Source organism: Varanus komodoensis, unplaced genomic scaffold (assembly GCF_004798865.1).
Source record: "Varanus komodoensis strain SLA01 unplaced genomic scaffold, ASM479886v1 scaffold44_3, whole genome shotgun sequence".
In the NCBI taxonomy this organism is placed as follows: domain Eukaryota; kingdom Metazoa; phylum Chordata; class Lepidosauria; order Squamata; family Varanidae; genus Varanus; species Varanus komodoensis.
This window is the reverse complement of record NW_025336010.1, coordinates 2,183,976-2,206,225: the sequence shown is the minus strand read 5'-3', so window position 1 is coordinate 2,206,225 and position 22,250 is coordinate 2,183,976. Positions and strand designations below refer to the sequence as shown.

The following is a 22,250-nucleotide window of genomic DNA, read 5'->3' as shown; positions in this document are numbered from 1 at the left end:
CCACCTGTTTTAACCACCATCTCCAATAGCAACCAAATGACACTAATAAATCTGCACTCACATCAATGCACACCCATAGAAATACATGACGTGTGGCATCCTGCATCAAAATTTGCATTACAATTTATTTTTCATGAGCAAAATTGAGGAGGAGAGATGGAGGGGAGCAACTTCTGAATCTGCTAAAAATTATGACTTCTTATCAAACAATATAACACAGGTTTTAAAAAAAGAGAAACTCACTGAATATCCGCTAGGTCCTACAATGCAAGTCCATCTCTACAAATATGTCTCTGCATATAGTTTGTAAATATGGACTCGGGTTGCAGGACTTAGTGAATATTCAGTGAATTTCTCTTTTTTTAAAACCTGTGTTATTTTTTGTAATTAAAATTTTATATTTTTTGCAGCTCCACTGCCGTGTGGTTCCTGCCACTGCCAGGTTGTCTGTATCTCAGGGCCGCCAGAGTGCAGGTAGTTAGGATAGTACACAGGGAGCCTCCACGCATGCCCCCGCCCTCTCAGCTGACGTGATCATACAGAGAATTATCATCAGTTGGTAAATGAAATAAAGAACAGGCTTAGCCCAATGCCAAAATTGCACTAAAGATCTGAGGAGCACGGTAAGCCACTTCCAAAAATGCCCTTCCTTAAATGCCCTCCATGGTGTTCTTCACCAAAGAGTGCTGGGAATTGTAGTTTTGAAATATGGGCCTCAGGCGGTATTGGAGGGCAGACTGATGCTGCTGCCTGCAGGGGAAATGGCGGTTGTTTTAAAACGCTTTCCTGCGCTGGGGGAAGCAAGGTGGCGGACTGGTCCCAAGCCAGCCCGGCTCTTGGGCCCCGCCATCCTGCGCCGTCGCTTGATGCACGTGGCTTTCCGTATCCCCTCTGTCTTGCGGGCGAATAGATCCTGTTCTGGAGAAGGCCAGGCTGGGCAGATCTTTGTGCGGAGCAGAAGCCTGAGCAGAACTGGGCAGGGGTCATTTGAGCAGGGCGTGCCCCCTACCCAAAAGAAGGCACATCCGCTGACACCCGTCAGCACCCCCCCCCATCATGTCGCACCCGTATGGCTCCCGGGGAGGGCTCCTCCCACCCAGGTCCCGGGGGGCTGAACAGGGGGTGGGGACAACCCTGCGATTCCGTCCCTCCAATCATCCCCGCCTCCATGCCGCCTGCAGCCCTCGAGGCGAATCGGTGGCCTGGTGCTGAAGAGGGCACAGCGGGAGGGGCCTTCACATGCACAGCCCCCCCAGTTAATGTTAATGGGGGCCTCCGAAACAAGCAACCCCCAGTATCGGGCCCTGTGGCCCCCTGTCTGCAGGCCACGTTTCACATGTGCCAGCTCCAGAGAGTGGCCGCCACAGCCGTGGCGGGGCGCTCCCCTAGCCCACTCTGCCTGTGATTTCCCCCACCCGGCTGGGGCACACGAGGCCTCGCCTGGGTGTGCTGCGGGGCTGGGGCCACACGCACGCACAGGTGCAGCGCAGCGGCGATGCAGACACTTTCCCACCGAGCAGCTCTGCCCACGTCCGAGTCCTGGGAATGCCTTTGCGTTCCTCCTCCCTGCAGACACCGGTCAGAGCAGAGAGGGGCTTCCTTGCTTCGGACTGAGGGAAACCGCCCCCACTTCTCCCACTAGTCCCGAGCCAGGCCGCAGACCAGCAGGCTGAGGGGGCTCCGGGTGGCAGCGGGTGTCCAGGGTGAAATGTCCGTTCTGCAGGCATCTCTTGCCCGTGACAGCGCGGCCACGCCTGGGGGCCTTTCTTGGCCCCGCCACGGCGACCTGCCAGGAGCGAACCGCCACCCTTGCTCCCACCGCCACTTCCGTGGCCCCCTCTCTGCAACTTGCTGATGTAAAACTGGCTGGTGCCAGGAAAACCTGCCCGGTCAGGGAGATCACAACCCGCCCCCCCGCCCCCCCGCCACCTGTATTTTTATTTTGCAGCCAACGTTCATCTGAGTCACCCAACAAATTTTGGTTTTTTGAAATCGAGAGACTTCTGCCTGTGTATTGTTTTGGCTTCTGGCTTTCAATGCACTGTGATCAGCACAGCCTTCCCCAGCCGGGCCCTTCCAGACACGTTTGGCGGCAACTCCGGGTGGCAGAAGCTGCAGGCCAGGCCTTCATGTCTGCGGGGCACCAGGCTGGGGCTGCCTGCACTGGACCCTCCGGTCAGCCGCCTGTTTGCCGGGGCCAAGCCTTTGGACGTTCGCCACAATGGCTCCATGGAGCCGGCGGGCCTGGGAGGGCGGGCCTGGGACGCTGCACCTTGGACTGATCCAGCTCTGCGACAGTCACCCTCCCGCCCCTGGCCTGTTGGCAGCAGCAGGGGCAGAAGTGGCTGCTTGGGCCAGAGCAGGGATGGAGCCCTCCTGGCCCTCAGGACGATCAGTGCCCAGCCCTGCTGGCTTGGCAGATCTGCCAGAGGCAAGAGTCCCACAGTGGCTGGGGTGCGAGGGGGCCCCACCGCTGGAGGAGACGGTGCCCTCTTTGTCTGCTCCACCAAGACCATTTTTATATGGCAACAGGCAGACTAGCTAGACCGGGGCTTGTTCTGAGGGTTAGGGTTAGGGCAATACGTGATCATCCAGATGTTGGATGTGCAACACCCATCAGTCCTAGCTAACGCAGCCTGTGGCGAAGGACGATGGGAGTCAGAAACAGAGCGAGTCAGAAGGGTCCTCCTGGGCCATCTAGCCTGACCCCCAGCTCCACCCGGTTCCATTCATGTAATCCCCCACATGTGGTTGCCCAGTCTTTCCTTGGACACCCTCACTGATGGGGCCCCCGCCACCTCCCGTGGAAGCCCATTTCATATGCAAGGGGTCCTATCCGTCAGGAAGCACTTCCTGGCATCCAACCTGAAGCCTGGCCCCTTGAGCTTTGCCCCACTGGAACACGCCCTGCCCTCCACTGCAGGGAAGAGCAGGTCACGACCCTCTTCCACATGATACCCCCTCACACGCCTGTAAGTCGCTCAACGTCCGCCTCGGAGTCTTCTCCTCTCCAGGCTGAAACAACCCCGTTCCCTCAGCCTCGCCTCATACAGCATCCCTCCCAACCAGGCTGCCATGCTTGTGGCCCTGCACTGAACTGATTCTAACATGCACACATCTCTCCTATAACATGGAGCCCAGAACTGGACACAGGACTCCAGCTGTGGGCGCACCAGTCATGTGAAGCGGTGTCAACGCCCCCTTGGATCTGGACGCCACACATCCGGCTGTGCACCCAAGGGTGGCACCTGCCTTCTCGACCGCTGCGTCATACGGCTGACCCGTGTCCAGCCTGCTGTCGACGAGGACAAAGTTTTAGGGCAAAACTCTTTAGAGACTCTTCATTCGGGCCCTGCAGGGCACTGCTGCTCGGGGACCAGGCAGCGTGAAAAAGGCCTTTCCTGTTGACTGCCGAAGATCTCCCGCTTAGCAGAAGCTGATGTCATTCGTAGGCTTTTCTTTGCAACACTAAGGACTAGAATGCTTACAGAAAGGAATGCCGGGGTGCACGGGGTTAGACTGCCGAGCATCCATGGCTGCGGTGCTGGAAGCCAGCGTTCCCGTTTCGCAGGCTAACTGCAGCCAGGTGGTAAATGGCTGTCGCAGCAGTTCAGCTCCTTATTTCTCCTCTTCTATAATTTTGGCAGTCATTACAGAGCAAAGGAATTTGGTGCGAACCCAGCTTCACCACAACCCTCCTGTAGCAAATAACAGGCTTTCGCAAAATAGCCCTGTAATGACTAAAGAATTCCAAGGCCTCGCATGCATAATTTTAAAACAAAAAATCATGATTATGATGCAGTAAGTTTCCCACCACTGGAAGTTAACTCCTGTAATCCCAGTATTATCTCCACAAGTGAAAAAAGAAGCAAACAACCCCGCCCCCCCACACCCCGCCTCCTGTTTGTATTCAGCACAAAAACCACGCTGGCTGTACCTGGCACCCCAGAAGTGCTGCCTGCAAAGCTGGAGCCACAGGAGATGCATGAAGCTTGAGCGCTCTGGCTGGGCTTCGGAGGCAGGTGGCCTCCCCCCGCAAAAGCCCCCAGGGAAAACCAGTTGTTGACCTAGGTCCTCACGGGTTTCGCCATTCTAGGACTGCATACTGAATCTAGTGGCCATACCAGAAATTCAGTCCCACTCGGCTTTGGTTAGTATTTGCAACAAGCACGGACTTGAACTGAATGCAACCTGCAGGTACAGTCCATGTCTCCCAGGCTGCAGTGCGCTTTTAGGACTCAGAATGTGCTCAGCAATATGTGAAGTTATGAAAAATGTGCACTTTTGGAAAATGCATGTAAACATGCTTTAATCAAAGGGAGAAGTACACATCTATTTCAAAGATTTGCAATAAAAAATAAAAGGTGTGCCTATTTTATACACACGTTTGGAGAAATACGCACAGAAATATGCAAGAATTTTCATGCAAAAAGAAAGAAAAGGAACTCATAAGCTGGCCGTTTTTCCATGGAATGGTAGGGCAGGATTCCTATGAATGGTCTGTGTGCTAGGCACACTCTTGGCTCCTCGTGCAAGCACAGGTGGCTAAACAAACCAGAACCAAACCCTCCGGAATCCGGGATCTTGCCTTATTGAGCCACTTACAAGCCAGATCAGAGACCAGGGAGGGCCCGTGGTTTATAGGCTACTTGAGAACCAAACAAGGATCCCCGCCCGGGTCACGACCCGGCATGCAGCTGCTCTCTGATATGCCAGGGATCCCGGCTCACAGCTCTGTAGGGACATGGCGGAGCATCTCTGTAAGCCCCGTGATCTGATTTGTCTTTTGCAGAGTCCATTGTATGTTGCAAGCTCCTCTACAGCTGTTGTGATAGCTGTGACTGAAGAACAGGCAATGCTAATGGTTCTCTTTAATGCCAGTGCAGGCAAATTGCTGTGCCCCGTGTGCGTCATGCAGATCCGGCCCAGCGCCCTTACTCTGCACATGCTGTTCAGCCGTGCATGCGATTTCAGAAGGGCCTGTTTCTCCTCAGCAAGGAAGCCCCTCCTGCAGTCCCTCGGAGCAGCAAGCGGAGCATCCTCTGAGGCAGACCTGGGCATCGTACGGCCCGCGGGCCACATCCGGCCCGATGGCTGACCCTGACTGGCCCGCATGAGGTCACTGGCCAGTTAAAAGTCAATGCAAATATATATCGTCGTAATATAGATGCAAGCAACACAACGGCTTGGTCCGGCCCTTAACAACTGTCAGTTTCTCATGTGGCCCCACAGGAAAATTAATTGCCCACCCCCGCTCTAAGGTTTCAGCAGGCGCCACTCACATGTTTTCAAGCTCTCATCATGGAAGCCGAGATTGCCGGAAGAGCACATGATGCACCCAGTGCTGCGTTCTGTGGCGCTCTCAGCCCCACACAGCGGCTGGCCTCGGGCAAGCTAGCCCCTGCCCTGCCGCCTCAGCCCTACTGCATGTGCCAGTCATACGGCTCGCCTACCTTAGAGGGTTGTTGTGCAGGTTACTAAATGCTGAGCATTAGTACTGGTGGGGCAAAGTTTCGGGATCCCTATGGATCACGGATTTTACAAAATTGCAAGCCGACCGAGGAGGAGGCATCTTTCCTCAGAGCTGCCCTGTTGCGCTTCTGGTGAAAGATCGCAACCCTCCGGCGCCTCTGCCAGTGGGATCAAGCGGAGAGGGGGCCTGCTCCCACCCCCACGGCCGGCAGGGGCTCTGCTCCCGCCACCGAATCTTCCTCTGCTTGTCCCCACTTCCTGCTTCGGGGCTCTGTGCCGTGGAGTCTGGCAGGCGCCCCGGTGCTTGCAGCTAGCAGGTCTGTCTGCTTCCCCCACAGAAAGCGCCGGCGACAGCAAGGACCGCATCTCTGCCCTGTGCAGCCCAGGAGAGAAGGTGGCGCTGCCCATCAGCGAGGAGGAGGCCGGAGAATACACGGTCCTGAAGGAGAGCAGCTCCACCCAGGCGGACTGCAGCGAGGCGCCTCTGCTCAAGTCCTCCGACAGTGAGCGCTCCTCGTGCGGCTCAGGCTCCGTCAGCGGGGCTCTCTACGCCCGGATCGCCCGCCTCTCCAAGCAGTCCCGAGACGACGACGAAAGCGCCACGGAAGGCAAGAACGCCAAGCCCCCCTCCCCCGAGAGGGCCAAGCCGCCGCCCCCAGACCCCTCCACGAAGCCCAAGATCTCCTGGATCCACAGCAAATACAACTCCAACCAGTCCAACTCCTTGCCTGCCATCGCCGCAGCCGACCTCTCAGAGCACAAGCACGGGCTGGCCAAGCGCAAGAGGAGCCCCAGCGAGACGTCCAGCGGGGCTCACAGCCGCGCCGATGACAAGGCGCCCCCGAGGGGCAAGGAGAAGGCCCCGAAGCAGCCCAAGGATGCCGTTCCCTCGGAGGGCCGGGCACCCGCAGCCGCGGGGGAGCAGCCATCACCGTCCAAGCCCAAGCAGAGGCACAAGGCTGGCTCGGAGCACATGGAGAACATCAACGGGGCCGTCCAGAACGCAATCAAGAAGATGGGGAGCTGCCCCCCGGAGCGGAAGGCCGGGGAGGAGCCCAAGGGCCCCGGCCACGGCAAGCCCCGCTCCGAGGTGGTCCACCCGCACCTGTCCTTGGAGGCGGCCACCCTACTGGCCGCGCAGCTGAAGGAAAAGACTCAGAGCCTGAACAGGGGGGACGGGGGGGTGAGGCAGAACGGGGTGAGCCCCCTGCCCGCCCAGAGGGAGCGGCCAACGCCCCCACAGAAGGCCAGGCGCTCCGTGGCAACCAGCGGCCAGAAGTCCAGCAAGCCAGTGCTGCCCACGTCCCCCAACCTGCAGAAACTCATCAGCCCCATTGCGGAGGCCGCCACTGGTGACCCCAAGAGGCCAGAGAAGCAGAGCTCCACCGGGAGCCCCGAGCTGGCCCCCGCGCCCAGCGAGCAAGTGGTCAAGAAGACTCCCATCAAAAAGCCGCCCAGGAAGAAGACGAGGGAGGCCACCGCGGACCAGCCCAAGGCCGCCACGACGCCCACTCAGACTGTGCCGTGAGGCGGGGGCAGTGGGGAAGGGTCCTGCCGAGAGGAGACGGTCCCGTGGGGCTGGGGAGGGCGGGCAAGCGAGGGAGGATCCATCTGTGCGAAGCAAGGCTCCGGAGAAGACCCGGCTGCGCTCCCCACACTGAGGCGTGGGCCTTGACAGAACCCTTCCCCACCAACAGAGGACCCGAAGCACTTCCAGTTTCAAGCCCCCTTGCAGAGGGGCAGAGGGGATCTTGTGGACCAAGCGCTGGCGCCTGGGGGGGGGGGAAGGGGAGGGATTGGCAGGATGGGTTGGGCCATATTTGTACCCATATTATAGTTGCATATGCCACGCTTCTCTCCCTAGAAATGTCTTGAGTGGTGGATATCTGCAGCCGTGGCAGCCACGCTGTGTTGCTGGCACACGGTTCCGAGCCTCCGCAGCGCCTGGAGAGACATGCCCGGGGCCTCACCCAGCAGCCCCACCTGGCAGGACGGCCTGGGCCGGAGCCCCTCCGCAGGGCAGAGGCCGGGCATTGTCCGTCCAAGCAGCTGGGCTGCCTTGAGCCGCTTCAAGAGGCCTGCCTCGGTGCTGCGGAGGCCGCTGCCTGGCCGTGCTAAGGGCAGTCTGGCATGCCAGCCGAGCTTCCCCACGGAAAGCTTCCTCAGTCAGGCGCAAATGTGCGCCCCTCCGATTGCGGGAGGTCTCTGCGCCTGCTGCCAAGGCCCCCTTGGCAGCTGCTCTCTTGGCCAGCAGCCCCGCCCCCAGGCACTGGGAACGAAACCACCCGCACAAGGACCAGACCGGGCCAGCTGACCGCAGGCCGCTGACCAGCCCGGTGCAGCTGGCCGGGCGGCTCCCTTGCAGATTCCCCCGGTCCTCTGCAGAACAGGAGGGCCCTGCCAGACCTCATGCATTGGCCAAGCCTCTGCGCAGACGGGAGTCCAGGCAGTGGGCCGGGCACGCAGTGGCATCCTCATGCCCATGTTCCCCGGGAATTGGGGCACCCCAGCAGGCTGCCATTCGGACTAGCGGCCGTGGACCCCCAGGAATATGGCCAGTGCTGTAGCGGGGCCTGGGGGAAATTTGGAAGAGCGCCTCCCCACTGCCTGCCGCCACTGCTGGCGAGCCCTGGGCGCAAGGGGCCCAGCAGGGAGGGCTTTGCGGGCCCCACACACCAGGAGCCAGCCCAGCCTTCAGCCAGCTCCTCCAGGAAAGTTGCCCGTTACCTGAAGGAACGGTGGGCTATGTAGTCCTCCCGCCCCACGCCGGTTTTCCTGTACTGCCTGTCGGGGGGAATGCCACGAGACGGAGAACGTGCTTTCCACACAAGGAACAGAGGAGGCGGCGCCCCTTCCGCAGCGCCACCTGCAGGCTTGGGTGGGTAAGGGGTGCGTTAGGGTGGTCAGTGGCTGGCTGGCCGGCTTGGGGTCTGGCAGAACCCCAGGCATGAAAGCGTGGGGCAGCGGAGCCAGTTGCCTGCTGCTGCCCCAGAACCAGGCACCGCGTGCTCACGTGCTTAACCGGGAAGGGCGCAAAGGCTCTGCTGAAGACCATCTGTCGGGTCTCCGGTTGGACGGGGAGGCTGAGAGACCAGATTCATCTGTGCAGGGCCAGGCGTACTTGTTGGACCAGAGGATCCTTTGTTAATGAGCTGTTTCAAAGCCCCACAAGCTGCTGCAAGCAAGAACTGATCGGTCCTGCCCCCACCCCCGCCCCCCAGCACCCATGCTTTGCAGAGTAAGGCACATGGACAGGTCTCTGCCCTGAGGAAATTGCAATCTTAATTTTGACGGGGGAAGGCAGGCCAGTGAAACACTGGGTGAGTTTCTGCAGGGCTGAAGGATGGGGCCTTTTCACAGAAAGGAGGGTTCTGAGGGGCAAGGCAGGGGAGTGGGGGCTGCACACACACAGACCCTCTTTCCCTTGATGCGGGGCACAGTTCTCGTGGCCATGAAGTGAACAGGAACTGCTCCGCCCCCGGAGAGCCCCATGGCCATGCTGTGGGGGCCGTGGCCCTGGACTGTGTTCCCCAAGCCAGGCTGGGACAACATCCAAGCCTGCCACCTTTCAGAGCACCCAGTCTCCGGAAGGGCCCTCGCTCAGCGGACACCGTGTTGAAGGGAAGAGAGCGTGTCGAGCGGCTTCGGCAGTCTTTGTGGTGTCGCCTTTGCTTCTCGAGAGGACCGGTCCGCTGCCTCTCAGCTCAGAGACTCCCAGAATGGCTGGCAAGCCCTCAGCTCAAGGAGACGGTCCCTGCCCCCGCCCCCCCCCCGTGTGTCGAAGTGACGCGAGGCAGATGGGGAAGGGGCCTTCCGCAGGGCCGCTCCAGGGCCCCTCTGCTCTCTTCTCCCTCCACTGCAGCCTGTTGATGGCGGCTGAGGGGAGGGGGCCTTCCCGGGGAAACAGGGCACAAGGCGCACTGTTCCGGGGCAGCCCAGTTTCAGCGGGGACAGTGAAGGGCTGTGCCAGGAGCAGACGGCAGAGGGCCGTTGGCCCCCCAGTCGGTTGCTGTTCCCTCCCCGCCCTCTCCCCTTTGCCTTTTGGCCTGTTTAGTCTGTGCGAGGAAGCACAAATCACGGCCGATGTCATCACTCCAGGCGCATCTGGAGCTCGTCGGGGCCCCTGCGAGCGCCTCAGCTGACGGCTCGGCCTCTCCTCCGCGGCGGGAGCAGGGCTGAGCGGCTGGCCGCCCAGGCGGTTCTGCTGCCACAGCTGCCCACCCGCACCCCCGAGAGGTGCTGGGCTGCTCCCCCGTCGTCCCAGACACTGGCCATGCTGGCTGGGGATGACGGGGCTGCAGCCCAACTTTGCTGGAGGGCACCTGGCGAAGGGAGGTGGGCTACGGGGCTGCAGAAGCAAGAGAGCCCCACGCAAGCCCCCGACGCTTGTTCACGTGTGCAGAACCGAGTTCCCCGTTTCACTGAGGCTGAAGCCTGCTTGAGCCGGTGCGCCAGATGCCCTGCCGGAGAAGCTCCGGGGGCCCCATTCCTGTGGCAACGGATCCAAAAGTAAAAAGGGTGGGACCCCAAAGGCCAGGCTGGACCCCCAGGCAAATTAAATTTGACCCAGGGACCTGAGGCTGCCCCCCATCCACAGAAGACAGTCTTCGCCCTCTAGCCGCTTCCAGTAGGAAAGTGGTGGCGATGTTGTGGGGACACGGCTGACCAGTGACAAGAAAAATGGGCTCACGGGTGAAAGACAGCCCAGCCACTATTCTGTGAGCGAGCCAGGGCAACCGTGCCAGTCCAAGGACGAGACCGGCCCCTTCCCCCAAAGATGGCTGCCCACCCATGGCCCACACGCGTGACCTCACCAGGGAGGGGCACGGGGCACGGGGCGCACTCAGCCAGGTGTCGCTCGCTTCCCGGTTCAGAACATGCCAGTGACGCGGAGCGCGAGCCCCGAACGTGGAGCCCGCCATGCATTTTGCCCACCTCGCCACAGGCCGATTCGGGTCTGGCCCCTGTGCTAAACTCCGCTCCCCCCACCCCCACTTTCGCTGGTCCTCCCCCACACGCGATGCCCATTTCCTCTGCTAACCTTACTCCATTTTCCTCAGGAACTCTGAGTTCTGACGGGGTTTGCTGAAAATAACGACTCAGCCACCAGACTTGCTTTTCCAAAGCAGAAGGGCCCACGTGCTTCACCAGCCCTCTGTGTAACCCAAGACCTTTACCCAAAGGCAAGCTCCAGCTTCCTCCATGATTATCTTCCTGAAAGAAAGAGCAGCAGAAACAGTTTCCTCTTTGTTCACATGTCTCTCTGTGTGTATTTGAATATGCCTTAAATTTAATGAGCCCTGAAGATCCCACAAAGATCACTTGCTTTCAGCATGGGCCGGATCCTACAAAGCGGGCTTCCCCAACCTGCCCAGATGGGTTGGGCTGCAGTTCCCATCATTCCCAGCCAGCATGGGCAATGGTGCAGCCCCAGGTTGGGGAAGGCTGCTAAAAGGCTTCTACACCCCCACCCCCAATTCAGTGGTCTTCTAAGAGCATTTTTTTGCTCCTTTCCATGAAAGGAGTGGGTAATTCACAAGGGTTTTTGTCATATCTGTTCGTTTATAAATACAGATTCGAGGTCTGTTGAGGGGAGCAGTACCCCCAAGCCAGAGCATCAACTGCATCCGTGCCCCCGCAGCAAGGGCCAGTGTTGGGAGTTCTGTGCCTGGACCGTTTTGCTGCTGGCTGCAAGAGCCTCACAGACGTCGCTCTCCTCATTGGCCATTATACTCCACATTGCCCTGGTGACTAGATTCCGGCGAACACGGTAATCCACACTCCCGACTGAGCCATGGATGGCTGCTGAAGCATGGGCTGTCATGCTTTCCGAACTCAGCTGCACTAACGAAGCATAGTTTGCTCACCACGAAAAACGCAGCCCAGCAGCAAGGCACGAGGCCTCTTCGTGTTTGTGGTTAGCAAGCCAGTTTGCTGGAATGGCTGGGCTCAGACCAGACGATCACCTGCGATTCTGCAAACCCATACTGGACCCCGGGCTCCAGGTTACAGTGCTGTCCGAACCCAGCGCAGCCACAGGAGGTGCGTGCCATCGCCAGCAGCCCCCAGCCGGGCAAGCCACTGAAGCTCCAGATCAGCCCTCCTCCATCTTGCACATTGGACGAGGGCTGCCCTCGGTGCCTGCCTATGCCTCTCCCCCGGGGAAGGAGCACATGCACCGACCGGACGTGTGGCTGGCCTGAAATGCCTGGCAGGCCTGACGTGGTGTCCACGGAGCCACACGTTTGTGCGCTGAGCTCTTAGCCACCTTCCGGCGCAGGGCATGTCTGCCCCCCGCCCCTCCCCCGCATGCTGGACCAGCCACGCTTGCTCCATCCGGAGTGCGAGACGGCATTAGTCTCGAGGCACCCCGCTTGCTTCCTGCCAAGTTAAATATCTCCGGGCACCACCGCAATTCCCACAAGGAGCCCGGCCCTTCCCAGAGACAGGCAGGCAGCCGAGAGCTGCAAGATCCTGAGCGCAGCTTTTTGCCAGACTCATTAGAAGACGCCCAGGACCAACATCTGGTAGCTATTGAGAGCAGGGCTGGGGGGAGTGAGTGGAAGTGCAGGGAATTGTGGGAGGATTAGAGATGCCTCCAGCAGCCTTCTCCAACCTGGCGCTCTCCAAATGCATTAGACTGCAAGTCTTGGCCAGCGGGGAGAGAAGTCACGGTCCAACACATCTGAAGGCACCAGGCTGGGGGGGGGGGTGAGGCTGGGGCACGAAGAGAGCAGCCGCAGCACCGGGATCCTCCTCCACGTGCAGCCATGCGTCACTGGGTGCCGTGGAAGCAGCTCAGCTCGAGAAGTCGGCCAAGGGTGGCTTGCAAAGGGATGGACGACAAGGCCCGGGGGCAGTGTGGCTGGTCCGCATCGAAACGTGCACTCTGCCACTGAGCTACCTCCCCGATATAAACACGTTGGCTGGTTTTGCCTTGCGGGGGCCCCTGCACATTGTCCAGGGGACCGCTCATTTCAAGAATGACGCTGGGAGCTCGGGGGGCCAGCCGCAGTGCTGCTCTTGGCGTCAGACGTGCGCGCCCCTGCTTCTAGCCTCTGCCCAGCGGTCGTTCTGTGCCGGGGGGAGGGGGCATTTTTGTGCTGCAAGTTTTATTTAGACACAGAGAGGCGGATTCGCAGCATGCCAGCGGATTCTTGTTCTCCACCCATTCCAGGGGAAAGGAGAGCGCCAGAGGGTCTCCCACAGGGAGCAGAGTCAGCTCCTCAGATCGGGCTCCAGCACAGATGGACTTCCTGCCACACGCAGGAGCCCCCGCTGCCTCTCCCGCTGCTCGGCGGCGGGGAGGGCGATGACGCCCGGGTCGGGGGGGCCAAGCGCATCACCTGATCTGCCCCGGCTTCTCTTGGGGGTGGTGATGAGCCACCCCTGCGCACGAGCTCAGGCGGACGAGCCGTGAGGCTACTGAGCCTCTTGGCCGGAGCAACAAGACGGCTGGCCGCTCTGGCCAGCCGGCTCCAGCAGCACCTCGTGCAGCTGCCACTGGCCTCCCTGGCTCCTGCCAGGGGGAAGCAAGGGCAGAAGCGCAGGGGAGGCAGATGGGGGCCCAGGGTTCCGGCAAGAGCTGCCGGCTCAGCCCGTATGAGGGTGGGGGGGCGGCGGGAGCCCCTCTGCCTGCCTTCCCAGAGAGGATGGCAAGCCGTGGGGCCCACCACCTCTCGCCCTGTTGCCCCCTTGATGAGGCAATTTGTGCAGGTGGCACCCCCGTCCCTCAGCGCTTCTCCTGTGCCGTGAGTCATGGGGGGCGCAGAGGAGAGAAGGGGTAGGCAGCACCCCAGGCCCTCCGCTGCGTCCGATCATTCGTAGCTCATAGCACCCTTTTCGGGGCAACTTTAACCCACGGGTGGCCATGTAGCCACTCTGGGCCATCCCAGGTCCCACCGAAGCTCGTCCTCAGAAAGGGACCTGCATCCACGGAGGCACTTCAGCACAGACTTGCAACGACCTGTGGGTCACAGAGCCGAAGGGGCTGCAAGGGAGGCTCGACGGGCTCTTCCGACCAGTCCCAGGTGCATAACAAGACACCGAAATGTGGCTCCGAGATGCCTGCTGGAAAAAGACAAAGCACCGGATGAGCTCGGCCTCAAAAACCCTGTCCCAGCAGGTCCGCGGTGCCGAGGGCAGAGGCGGGACTACCGCCCCTTCCGAGCAGGCTGCTGGAGCCGAAGCGCGCCCTGCTCGGGAGCGCCAGGGGAAGCCGAGAATCCCCGGCAGCACCCAAGGGGAGCGGGCTGCTGGCGGGCATGCAAACGGGCCCGGGGAGGAGGCCCGCAAGAGGAGCCGTGCACTGTGCGTGACGGCCCGCTGCCCTTGCTCAGAGGCACGTGGCTCACCTGGAAGTCTGCACGTGCACCCGCGAAACACTGGCGGCCGCCACCTCCCCTCAGGGTGTGCTTTGTGGAAAAGCACGTGCTCAGAGGTACTCGCGCCCTTTCAGCCTTGTTTTGCAAAGAGCAAGGGCGAGGGTACCACGCAGGGCCGAACTCCAACGCTCTGCTCGGGGGACCGAGCACGCGGCTCTCCTGCCCTCCGGCTCGCACCTGCTTGCCGCGACGGTGGGGAAACGGCGAGGGAGGGGGGCGCCCCAGGCCTTGCCGCGGGAGGAGGCGGTGCTCTGCCCATGGCCAGAGGCACTGCCACGCCTCTCGACGCGCACCGCCCCTCCGCCTGCAGCGGCCCGCCCCGCGGGAGGCGGGGCGGCCCGGCCCGCCGCTCCGCTCCGCCCCCCTCGCCGCTTCCGCCCGCGCCGCTCGGCCGCCGGCCATGGCGCGCTTCGGGGCCGGCTGCGCCTACGCGGCCGCCGAGGACCGCGACGACCGGGACGGCCTTGCGGGCGGCGCCGGGGACCGGCAGCAGGCCCGGCACTACCGGCTCCTCTCCGAGCTGCAGGCCCTCGTCAAGGAGCTGCCCAGGTGCACGGCGCCGCCCGACCCCCGCCGCCTCCGCGCCGCGCGCCGCCGAGGGCCGGCCCGCCCGGGGGCACCGCGGGAGGAAGCCGCCGCAGCCTGGCGCCTCCGGGAGCGCGGGGCTGCGCGCCCATCATCCCCGACGGTCGGCGCAGCAGTTGGGGCCGAGGGGAGGTGAAGCCAACCGTCTGAGGTCACCAGGCCGGGAAGGCTGGTTGAGGACGGGGTGGGGCCTCATGCGGCGTCTGTGCAGTCCGGGGAGGGGGGGTGGAGAAATGGGCGCGGGGTTTCCCGGGGAGGGTTATTCCCCAGCCCCCCCCGCCCCGCCCCCCCCCCGCCCCCGTTAAGGCCAGCCAGTTGCTGGGCACTGGAGTGGCTTCGGGGCTGCTGGACCGCGCTGCCTGCTGCCCCTGTGCAAACTCCACGCCTGGGATCCATGAGCGAGACCCTCCTTCATGCAGCAGTGCCTGGAATGGCTGCAGAATCCACCCATGCTGTAAAGGGGGCTAGACGGCCGTGCAGGAGGAAGCTCCTCACCGGGCAGTTGCCGCTTGTATGGCCCCTCTCAGGCACAGTGTGATTGTGCTCCTTGCAACAGCCCTGCAAGGTGTGGGCATTAGAAGGACTCTTCCCCATCTAAGCATGTGAGGAGTGCACCGGGAGAGGCTGAGGGATGCGCCAGGAAGCCCCTGCTCTGCCTTCAGCTCCTAAGCAGCCTCTCATAACCATGCTGTTCTATCTTACAGGGCTGCTGTTAGGCTCCCGGCCAGATCTTGCCTGTGAAGTACTTTGAATGCTTGCAGGCGCTGCACAGATATGGCACATTACGAAGACAGCACCTCACCAGCAGCAGATCCGTTACTGTCCTCCACTGTGAACTTGCCCAGCCTCCGTTTGATGCTCTCTTTTTTTCCCCGATTTATATCCTGCCTTTTTCCTACAAAGGGCTCAAGGCAGCTTGCATCATTCTCCTCCTCCATCTTATCCCCACAACAACAACCCTGTGAGGTAGGTTGGGCTGAGAGTCTGGAGTCTGTGACTGGCCCAAAGTCGCCCAGTTGGCTCCATGGCTGAGTGGGGACTTGAACCCAGGTCGTCTGAGTCCCAGTCCCGTGCTCTTAACCACTGCGCCACACTGGCTCTCTTGCCGGGTCTTTCCAGGGTGCAGCCCTGTGTGTATTCAGGCGGAGAAAATCCCTGTGTTGCCGGGCATTCCCCATCTTCAGCCGCTGCGTGGCATGCTGGCTGCATGGCAGCTCCATGGGCAGAGACTTGCGTGGCGTACCGCTTGCTGGAGGCCAGCCATGGGGGAAGCCCGTGGCCGACACACCCGGCCTGTGGCTCTCCACCCGGGCATTTATCTGGGCCCTGCGGGAAGCAAGATGCCTGCACTTTGCTCTGATCCAGCACTGCTCGCCTGATGGTGATGGACAGGCAGAAGTGGAGGTGGAGGTCAATGGAGGTGGCCTACAGGTAATTTCACCCAAAGTCACTGCATTGCACACACCTTTCCTGGGTTCTTGTTCTTTGCAAGGCACTGTTTTCTTCCCTAGTGGCCACCATTTTATCTTCTCTTACTGTGAGTTTCTCCTCCCTGGGTGGTTCTTGTGGATGGGACAGAGACGGAATAGTTTCCAGTGTAACTTCCACATGCATGAAGGGTCACCTGGGTTTCCTGGATGTTTTAGCTGGAGCACCTGAAGAGGCCAGCTACTTTATTTGGCTTACTTCTTGGGCACGCTGTGCAAATGTCAAAGAAACTTGCAGCCCTCCGGCGTATTTTCAGGTAGTCCCAGTGGCTACCTGAAAGAAGGAGCACCCTGCTCGTGTCAGTAGGCAGCACCAGGGCACTGTAATGGTTAAGAGCGTGGGATGGGGACTCCAGCAATCTGTGTTCCGGTTGCCACCCCGCCAGGGAGCTCGCTGGGTGGCTTTGGGCCCATCACAGCCCTACTGCACAAGGTTGTTTTTGTCAGGATAAATGGGGGAGAGGAACCTTGCAAGCTGCTGTGGGTTTTTTTTGAGAAGAAGGGCAAGGTAGAAATGTAATAGGAGGAGGAGTGGACCCTCCTCTTAAGTCCTGCTGACTTCTTTAGTATTAGGTTAAAGAGTAGTGGCCCTCTTGGCTGTCCCCTGACTCTGTCCCTCCACTCCCTTCCAGCGCTTCTCAGCAGAGGCTGTCCTACACGACCCTCAGCGACCTGGCCCTGGCTCTCCTCGACGGGACGGTGTTTGAGATCGTCCAGGGCCTGCGTGAGATTCAGCACTTGACTGAGAGGAACCTCTACAACCAGCGGCTCAAGCTGCAAAGTGAGCACCGAGGTATGGGCCTGCATGGTGGCCACACTTGGCCAGTTGACCCCTTGTGGGCACCCATTGCAGTGCTTAAGCAGCGGGGAGACATGACGTCCCACTGCCCACCCCCCTCATGGGGATTCGAATCCCACTGGGGAGGACAGGGCCGGGACGTGGTGGCAGCTGTTTGCATGCTTGGGAGACGGAATGACAGGGTGCCCTGCTAGGGGTCCCTTTTGGCCGAGCTTCCCAAGCCCAGACTGAGGCAGGACAGGCTCTTCGTGGGGATTTAGCCAAGCTTGTCTGCAGCATTCCAGAGAGGTCCCGTAAGCATGCACAATTTTTCCTCTAAGAACAGTTTCTAGGCAAGGTGGATTTTTTAAAAATCTGATTTCAGAAACATAGAAACAGAGCAAGTCAGAAGGGGCCTCCTGGGCCGTCTAGCCTGACCCCCGGCTCCAGCCGGCTCCGCTCACAACATGCCCACCATGTGCACGTCCAGCCTTTCCTTGGTGCGGCCTCACCCACCTCCCGTGGAAGCCCATTCCACACCCTCGGGGTCCTAACCATCAGGAAGTGCTTTCTGGCATCCAAACGGAACCTTGGTTCCCTGAGCTTTGCTCCATTGGAACTCATCCTGCCCTCCTCTGCAGGGGAGAACAGGTCTCTGCCCACCTCCGTGTGGCACCCCCTCACATTCCTGTATGTCGCTCACAGGTCCCCTCTGAGTCCCCTCCTCTCCAGGCTGAAAAGACCCAGCTCCCTCAGTCTCTCCTCATATGACTTACCCTGCAAACCAGCCACTATCCTTGTGGCCCTTCGCTGCACCAATTGCAACCTTAATTTTAAAATTGTAATTTTTTAAAAAATTGTTTTGAGAATTGTTGATTTCTTAAGTATTAGGTGAAATTATATTTCTTAAAAATAGACTAGTTTAGATTCATATCTGAATGGCATGGACTGCTATACATCTACCAGTTATTTCTCTCATTAACTTACAACTGAAACCATGACCCTGCCTCTCAACCCAGCTTCCTTCACATCCTTAGTCTTCAACTCCCATCATTCCCAGTTTGGAGATGACTGATTCTGGCTATCAACCAGTTGCCTTCCATGGAGGGAAGCATCTATGGATGTCTTTCCAAATGTGGCAAGCCCAAGGTGGGAATTTCCGTCCAACGCCTCTGGTGCTGCCAGATTGAGGAAGGCTGAATGAGCCATTTCTCTGTGAAACAACACAGATAATTCATAGGCAGAGCAAAGTGGATTCTTGTTGCTGGGGTGGGGGGAGTCCTGCCACCCGCCAATCCCCTTCCCTTCCCGCAGGCACCCCCTTAAGCCCGGTGGCCCAGTGGGCGGGGGCCACAGCAAGCATGCCATGGAGCTCCCTCGTGGCACAAAGGGGGTGACACAGCCTTTGTCCCTGCCAGCCCTCAAGCAGGAGATGCTGCACAAGCACCGGGAGGACCAGCAGGGCTGCCTGCCGCACAACCTGCCCCTTCTCAAGGCGGCCCAGCAGAGGGAGCTTCAGGTAAGCATGCCCCGCCTCCGCTCCAGGTGGGAAGCGTGGCTGGGGGCAGGGTAGGGCGGCTTTCCCATTGGGCGCCCTCCAGATGTTGCTGGCGTCGGCTCCCGTCGGCCCCCACCAGTTCAGCCAGTGCTCTGAAATGGCAGGGGGGGGGGCTGCACTTGGCAGCACTGAAGGGCACCAGGCTGGGGAGAGTCCGTCGGAGACGCCCTTTCTCCATGCTGCCAGATGAAACCAGGGAAACGTTTCTCCCACACGTGCCCCTTCTCCTCGGGGAATTCGGGGCTGTGTCTCGGGTGCCTCCCCACCTACATGCTCCTGCAGGGTGGACTGGGGAGGCTGCAGCATGGGCGGTCCTTCCACGAACAGTCCGAAGGCCCCTTCCATCTCTTCTTCTCCCGAATGGAGTTTCCACAACAAAATGGTAGAAGGAACAGTCAGGAGAGGCCATGTTGCAAAAGAAAGGTGCTGTCCTTGGAAGGCAGGGGCAGTTGCACACGCCCCGGAGAGGCTGCAGATGAAGCCAGGAGGCAGTTCAGTGAAACAATTAAAAAAAGCAGCCCCGGCGAGTGTGCTGGGTCCGGGTCACCCAGCGAGTTTCCCGCTTTCACTGAGATCTGAATCCAAGCCTCCCTCCTCTCAGACAGCCCCTCTAACCACTGGCGTGCGGTGCCACAACTGGAGAGGAGAACTTGGGCAGCATCGGTTGCGCCCCCACCCCCACACGGCCGGCAGTGGCTCTGGCTGGCTTCCACACTGGGGTCGGGGCAGAGGGGTCTCCGTGTAAAACGGCTGTGGGACCCGCAGGCCTCCCCTGCGGCATGTGACTCGGCTCATTGCACAAGTCTTCAAGCCATTGCTTCATTTCCACAAATGCCCAGTGTGACCAAGATGGGGTCAGTCATGCTGGCTGGGGATGATGGGAAAAGCAGTGGCAGCCCAGTATACCTGGAGGGCACCAGGTTGTGGCATGCAGATTTGGGGCATGGGTGGGCAGTCTTGCTTGCCGGGGGTGGTGTTCCTTTCTCAGTTGCGTTTCCTGCTCCCCTCCCCCCCGCCCCTTTGCTCAGGCCCTGGAGCAGCGGATTCATGACGAGCAGCAGATGTTGGATGAGAAAATTGTCCTGGAGCTGGACCAGAAAGTGGTAGACCAGCAGAGCACGTTGGAGAAGGCGGGCGTCTCTGGGTTTTATATCACAACCAATCCCCAGGTCTGTGCAGAAGCTGGCTTCTTCAGGGGCCTGGCAGGGAGTCCCTGCTTTGGGCAGTTTCCCAAGGCACCTTGGCAGCCCACCAGTGAGAAAAGCAGCGATGCAAACAAGACTCCCTTATGCCTGCATCCATAGAAGCATAGAAACAGAGCGAGTCGGAAGGGTCCTCCCGGGCCATCTAGTCTGACCCCCGGCTCCAGCCGACTCCGCTCACGACATGCCCACCATGTGCATGTCCAGCCTATCCTTGAACATCTGCACCAATGGGGCCTCAACGACCTCTCGTGGAAGCCCATTCCACACCCTCGGGGTCCTGACTGTCAGGAAGTGCTTCCTGGCATCCAAATGGAACCTTGGCTCCCTGAGCTTGGCTCCGTTGGAGCGCGTCCTGCCTTCCTCTGCAGGGAGAACAGGCCTCTGCCCACCTCCGTGTGACATCCCTTCACATACCTGTATGTCGCCAACATATCCCCTCTGAGTCTCCTCTTCTCCAGGCTGAAGAGACCCAGTTCCCTCAGTCTCGCCTCATATGGCATCCCCTGCAAACCGGCCACCAACCTTGTGGCCCTACGCTGCACTGACTCCAACCTGGCTATATCCTTCCTGTAATGAGGGGCCCAAAACTGAACACAATACTCCAGTTACAGGTGCACCAGAGTCGTGTAGAGTGGCAGTAATACCTCTCTTGATCTAGAAGCCACACTTCTGGCTATGCAACCAAGGGTGGTGTTCGCCCTCTTGACCACCGCGTCACACGGCTGACTCATGTTTAGCCTGCAGTCAACCGGCACTCCGAGGTCCCTTTCACAAGTGCTGCTCTCCAGCCACTGGCCCCCTAACCTGTACTTCTGACACCTATTCCTGTGCCCCAAGTGCAAGACCTGGCACTTCTCCACACTGAACGCCACCCTGTTGTCTCCTGCCCACTTCCATGGTCTGTCCGGACCCTTCTGGATCCAGAGTACGGCTCCCATTTTAGTATCACCTGCGAGTTTCATCAGCAGACGGTCCCCCGCTTGTCGTCCGCTGGGACGGAGGGGCCTGCCTGGGCCGTTGTGCAGCCTGTGTGCCACATGCTCCTGGCGTAGGATGAACGAGCGAGCCCACAGGCAGCGCTGCTTATGAAACTGCCAGGAGGAAGGTGCGGGGCCAAGGCAGCAAGGGGGCGCAGTGGCAGGCCTTGCAACCCCGACAGCCAAGGCTCCTCAGCCAGCTGAAAAAGTTGGCATGGGAGAAGGGCTGCGTGGGAGGGTGTCCCATAAGGCACTTGCCACAGTCGTGCCCCACATCCAGCAGGGAGAAGAAAAGTGAACATCCAGAACCCAGTTTGGTATGGAAAGGGCCCCATGATGCTCTGATGTCAAAAGCGCCAGATCTGACCCCAAAGAGCTGAGGGTTCTTCCTCATTCCCTGTAAACATGGGCAGTGGAGCCGATTCCTGTACCCGCCAGCCTCCTCAGAGGCCCCCGGAATCTGCCCCGCCCCACCCAAAGCGGCTCCCGGAGAGTCACGGTCGGGTCCACGGTGCTCCAAGAGCCCGGCCTGCGAGCGGGGCTGCTGCGGCCGACGGGGAGCCCCGGCGTGTGCCGCCCGCCCCATGCGCTCCGCAGTCGGTGGCCTTGCACGCAAGGTGCCTCGGGCCCCGGCCTGTCCTCCCGGCAGAGTGCCTGCCGAGTGGGCTCTTGCTGGCCACGGGGCACTGGCGCTTCCGGCAAGGGTGGATGGGTCTCGTGCGCCGGCAGACGTGGTCATCGCTCCCCCGGCGTTCGGGGAACGGGCTGCTCTTGTTCCGAGGCAAAGATGTGACTTGCTTTTCACAGGAGCTGACCCTGCAGATGAACCTGCTGGAACTGATTCAGAAGCTGCAGCAAAAGGAGTCGCGGCCATGGAAGCCGTTCTCTTGACGAGGGAGGGCATGCGGGCAGCTCCCTTGCATTTCCAGCCACGGCGAGTGCCAGGCTCAGCGTCTTGTTCTCATTTAAAAGGGCGTGTGCATCCGATTTTCCTGCCAGACCGCAGGAGAAAAGGGGCCAGCGCAGGTGGTGTCGAGCTGCCAAATGCCTCCAAACCCGCCAAAGACCAATGTTTCGATTTGATTCTGTTTATTTATTTTGGGGGGGGGCGGGGAGTTGGGGGAGTGTTTGTTTGCTCATTTGTTTCCTCTTTTATAGGTGTTGAGGATTTTTCAGTTGTTTAAAGGCTGTTGTTTTGACCCTGGGTTGTGGTCTCTAAACTAAATAAATGTAATTAAGTATAATTTAGCCTCCGTGCATGTTCTCACCTTAAGAAATGTGGTTTGAGAAGCGAGAGAGGGGGAGCATGAGCCTGTGTTTCCAAGTTTTTAGCCAGAACTTATATAAGTGGCATTTTATATTCTTAGTGAACAATTAAGATTTCTGGGCCCTGTATACAAAATATGTTTAAACTGTTCGTTGTTACATCAGCGCTGATCAGCTATTGTCAGCACTTCACTTATGGAGTCCATCCATCTCATCTTTGGTTTTTCTTTTCTTCTGCCGTTGACTTTCCTTAGGAGTTACTGTTTTCTTCAGTGAGTCCCAAAGCTTCTATTTCATCATTTTGCTTCCCAAACAAGTTCTGTCTAAGGTGCTCGAAGGAGCCACTCGTTTGTTTTTCTGTTGGTCCAAGGTATTCACCAATTTTTCTCCAGCACCATGTTTCAAACAAGTTTTCTTCCTGTCAAGTTTCTTCACTGCCCAGCTTTCATATCCGTGAACCAGGAATACAAAAGTGTGGATGATTTGGGCCTTGGTCTCCAATCAGACATCTTAACTCTTGGTTATCTTTCCTAGCTCC

The 22,250-nt window shown here is 59.6% G+C and overlaps 2 protein-coding genes across 2 annotated transcripts in view; both read left to right on the top strand.

The window, feature by feature from the left end:
* SCARF2 (scavenger receptor class F member 2) overlaps positions 1–7,248 on the top strand; it is a 41,011-nt gene extending 33,763 nt beyond the window's left edge. Inside the window, exon 11 of the mRNA XM_044444186.1 lies at positions 5,811–7,248. Within this exon, the coding sequence (XP_044300121.1) occupies positions 5,811–7,000 (1,190 nt within the window). The 3' untranslated portion in view covers positions 7,001–7,248. The remainder of the gene's footprint in view (positions 1–5,810) is intronic.
* A 7,008-nt stretch (positions 7,249–14,256) lies between these two features.
* On the top strand, positions 14,257–21,690 carry LOC123030334 (protein DGCR6-like). The gene is made up of 5 exons (XM_044444185.1): positions 14,257–14,405; positions 16,561–16,721; positions 18,125–18,225; positions 19,293–19,433; positions 21,254–21,690. The coding sequence occupies exons 1-5, from the start codon at positions 14,257–14,259 to the stop codon at positions 21,335–21,337; spliced, it is 636 nt and encodes a 211-aa protein (XP_044300120.1). The 3' UTR covers positions 21,338–21,690.
* Positions 21,691–22,250: the final 560 nt, after the last annotated feature.